Source organism: Perkinsus marinus, assembly GCF_000006405.1.
Source record: "Perkinsus marinus ATCC 50983 genomic scaffold scf_1104296940138, whole genome shotgun sequence".
NCBI lineage: Eukaryota > Perkinsozoa > Perkinsida > Perkinsidae > Perkinsus > Perkinsus marinus.
In genome coordinates, this window is record NW_003212942.1 from 1 (window position 1) to 4721 (window position 4721).

The 4721-nt window shown below is 46.0% G+C and overlaps 1 protein-coding gene across 1 annotated transcript; it reads right to left on the reverse strand.

Moving 5' to 3' along the window:
* Positions 1 to 1170: 1170 nt before the first annotated feature.
* Positions 1171 to 3494, reverse strand: Pmar_PMAR024180 (hypothetical protein; the record flags this gene model as incomplete). Its single annotated transcript, XM_002782081.1, has 4 exons — positions 1171 to 1212; positions 1341 to 1743; positions 1771 to 1859; positions 2262 to 3494. The coding sequence occupies 4 exons, from the start codon at positions 3492 to 3494 to the stop codon at positions 1171 to 1173; spliced, it is 1767 nt and encodes a 588-aa protein (XP_002782127.1).
* Between the last annotated feature and the right edge of the window lie 1227 nt (positions 3495 to 4721).

Sequence of the window (4721 nt, forward strand, 5' to 3'; positions counted from 1 at the left end):
CTACACTCACTACCCCCGAGTGACATCTCAACATGAAACTCTATATTATCAACTCAACTCTCCATTTCAACAAGGAGAGCGAATCATTAGGAGACCAACCAAAACGAATCATCTCGTTTCTCACACATCGTCCGTGAGACCCCTATCAAGCAGGAGGGCACCGACTTACCCTCCGATAACCTTGAGAGACTATCTGCTATCTGGTTATCATCACCCGGCAGATGAACAAACTCGATCTGGTACCATTTACCCGTAACCGCACAGTGTAAAGCCAGCTCCTGAGCGATACAGTTCAAGTTTGGGGACCTCGACCGCAACCGCGAAGCTGCTGACAGTGCCGCAACAGAGTCAGACTGACATATAATCTTCGCACTGGCAGGAATCCGACTCGACCACATCCGAATAGCTACCAAAACGGATAGAAGTTCCCATACCGACTGCCACCGACAGTCACCTATGATAGCGTTGAACTTGCAGCAATCATAGTCAGTCGGAGAGTCGGAGAACCATGATATAATCTCGTCTCCCTTTTTGAGGAAACCTCCCAAACCAGTTGGGCTTGCATCGACCACTAGCGACCACCTAACCCGTTGCCACTTATCAATGGGAAAGTATCGCAAATAATTATCCGTCGTATTGTCGCCCGTCGTCGCATCTTTGGCAGTCACCTTGCTCAGGAAGCACCAGATCCATCTCAACGAGGTCCCCAACTTGCCAATAGTGATCCAGCATTGATGTGATGCATCCGCCTCGGCTAGCCTCGACCACAACGGAGCAACAAATGCTCGGAGATAAGGTACAATTTGTGCTGCAAACGATAACCGACCACATAAACTTCTCAGACTAGTTGTCGATATGCGAGCCTTCTCAACCAATAGGGGCTTAACCATCTCCGGAATTCTTTTGATCTTCTCGAGGGGCAACGTTACCAACATACCCGTCTCGCACCTCGATACTTGGAAGCCTATCCAACGGACAGGAAACGACACCTGTCTTTTGGGAAAACTTAATTTAAAGCCAAGCGCTAACCACAACAAAATCGGCAAGCAGAGCCGTCTTCGAGCTACTTGTATGGTTGGACCCCTAGCAGACACCGCTGGATCGTCAACAAAGGTTTCAATCCGACCAATAGGAACAGCCGTGAATGAAACAAAAAGTAATTGAGCTAATCTACTCAATAATGCTGCCGTTCTTCCCCACAGTAAGGGAGAACTACGCAAACCATAAAACAGACAGAAGAAAACTACGAAATAATCACCGACCTTCAACACATGATACCTCCTCTCATCCATCCGTAGAGGAATGGAGCGGAATGCATCTGCAAAGTCTATCACACCTACTTCAACAACCTCTCTATTTTCATGAGCGAACTTCGACAATTCCACTATATCATCAATCCAATCGAAAACTCTAGGGAGCTCTATATGCTCCTTTACGAAGCAATAATCATTCAAATTGTTAACCTTACAATCAGAAACCAATCTCAGCTTCCCATTTGATTTGGGAATGGCTGCCAAAGGAGTGAGCACAATGCTATCACTGTGTACCAACGTCTTCACCTCATCAAACGATGTACACATCTTGCAAAAACCACATTCTTCTTCGGTCTCCAGTACCTTCATGACTTCGTCAAAGTGCTCGTAAGTAGATGGATAATTGCTGAAGTTTAAACAATCATCCTCCCCATAAATGAATTCCAACTTCTGCAGCTGCTCGGAGTCCTCATGACAGGATTCGACCTTCCTATCCAACGGAAAAATATTACAGTACCCAATTTCACCAGCCAGACCAACCGGGGCACCCTCAATGAACCATCTCGGCACCTCAGTATCCCAATCACCACACATAGACACCAACCTCTGAAGAAGAAGACCCTTGACGGTAGAGTGTTGGTGTGACGGTCTTCCTGCTTCTGTAGGGCTTTCGGTTACCCGAAGTAATATCGCCAATGCCTTGTCAATAGCGTCTGACACTAGCGGACACAATAAGGGGTCCTCCTCGTTGAGTAACGCATCGACCACACCTTCTGATGATAAAATAATCTCAGACTGTTCCCTAATATGCTTAAATAAGACTCTGCCATGAGGCAGCCAGATAGTAGATAAATAAGGCTTCCGCAAACCTCCTAGCAATGGACAAGTCGATGAGACCCTCAGCTGTTCATCCAGTATAGACACCTTTCCATGAATAGCCTCATTCGTCACCGAATCCATCGCACATTCCACCACCGGTTCCTGTCAGTCTGATCTCAACTTCTTCACCAGAGGCTGGCCTTGTGCACCACGATCAGACCCTGTAGCTCCTTCCCGGAGTTTCTGATCCTTCGACGTCACCAACGTAACCTTACTAGCCGCCGGCATCTTCGTGCAATCCCTATTGCCACGCGGCAAGGGATGCACCTCTCGACATTTAATACAGATATGTCTGCGTCCATTCGGGCATGGTTCGCCCGAACAACGGCCACCTTGGTAGTCATAGCACACCTGCTCGCTTCTAGATGGCCTAGTTCGTTTCCCGGATGCTCTCGACGGCGTTGTAGTCGAAGTCTCCTTGCTAGCTCTCTGTAACTGGAATACCACCCTATCAACACGTTCCATCCAGAACGCAGAGTCCCCAACGCTAGCGGCATAAGCACCACCCCAGGTATTATTAGATTTCTTGTATCTCACCAGCCTCACCGATCGTAGGTGCTCGTCAGCCGCATATACTTGGGGCCAATAGGTTGTACCATAAACCTTAAATAAACGACTGATCGCCTCCGCATACTTGAGCATATCCGCATGTTGTGCTACTCCCAACATAATGAGCCCCATAGAATAGATACGAAAATTTGTAGCCCATTCCGAGTATGTAGGAATACGACTCAATGTAGCTCGTCGAATTTTCCCATCTTCGTCCACCCTCAACGCAGCTTGCCGTATCGACCTTAGTCTTTCCCGCTGGTTTCCAGTAAACATATATAGATCCACAAACGGGATATTTCCCGCTTCGACCAAACTCTTCAACCCCGACAGTTGCTCTCGACTTGGAATGGACTCATCGGATACCTCACCAAACTTGGCTCTCAATGTCGTAAGATACTGCTCATATGCTTGTTGTGTAATAAGGGAAAACGAACCATCCGCCAAACCATCAATATACTGACTAGACTTCACTCGACTCTCACCTTCTGAAGCCTTAGGACCATCTTTAGTGCCACCACCTTTCTCGATCTCTGTTGTAACCAAACTACACGGGAGACCACATTCATTACGGCATAAGTCGAATAACACCGCAAGTCTTGACCTATCTAATGCTGATTCAACTTCATTTAGCGCCTCCTGGATATCCCAAGGATAGCAGAAACCAAGATCAGCCACCGTTTCTATACCACCATTGTCCTTCGTCAATGTAGCCACCAACCCTTGCCATAACTCATCGTCCACTTTGGCCTTAATGCGTAACTCCTCCACCGGTACCGTAGCAGCGTCGATTCTCTGTGCTAAGGTTGACATTAAAAGAAATTGTAGATTCATCACCAGAATCAATCAAAAAGACTACCACTAGAAACCTCATAGCTTAGCTCGCACAACAGTTCTTCAATAACACAAACCATATTCAAAGTAGCGGCTGTGTTGGGAATTCGAATTGTACTTTCGTGCAATAAAGTGCACTACACTAATTTGTTGAATCTGCTGAATTGCGCCTTGAGGCACTATCTTTGTGGTCCGTGGGTTGATGAACGGGTTCGTATTTCGTTTATACCAAGTATAAAACGGTGGGGTGGTAGAGTTTGCGATTGGTGTTCGACCGATCCAGGTTCGATTTGTAGTTGTATAACGTTTTACGTTGTGTTTAATTGCCGTTAGGAATCCTTATATCCTTAGTTAGCACATCCTTACGTTAGGTAAGGACGTCTTTAAGTATAGACCATGAAAGAATAGCTAGCCTACTCTTACTCAACATGCCTCAAGTGATGGGAATATTAAAGGAGAATCTCGATCATGTCAGGCCCCCTCGTAAATACTCATTCCGTCCTTAGTGATTCAGCTTGACTACTATTGGAAGGGGGGCCTACCGTGGACCCTGACCAGATGAGGCAGTAAGGGACTCCAAAACAAGGTGGAATGACAATGACATTGTCATTGGCTGGATGCAGAAGTTGGAATGGGCACTTGGAGGCTTGCACTGAAAGAGCTCTCCAGGGGAAGTTCGGGAGGGGAAGTCATCCTATCGACTCGATAGTATCGTGTACCGAGGTAGCATTATCACATCCAGACGAATGACTGGAATCCAGAGGACTTCTAATAACTGACAGTTGCTGGAGGTCATTGAACGATATTCGAGTGAAGGTCTCACTTGAAGACTCCAAATTGAAGTGACTCACTTCAAGTGGGGTGAACAATTTTTTCCAACACATGAGTAATCTCAACACATGTGTAGCCACAGCACTACTAGTTATTTTCAACACAGGTGTTGAAAATATCCACAATAGTAATGGTCATTTTCAACACATGCAAGTGTTGAAAAGATCTACAGTAGTAGTGGTCATCTTCAACATATACAGGTGTTGAAAATACTCAGATTACCAGTGGTAACTCCAAGCACATGCAGTATTCAGCATGCTAGCTGGCTGGTAACCGAATTCAATCTTTTAAATAATGCAGAACATGTCGTCAAAGAAGTGAACGCAGAAGTTAAGATATCTGAAACATTGCTTGGAAAGTTCAGACACATCAGAA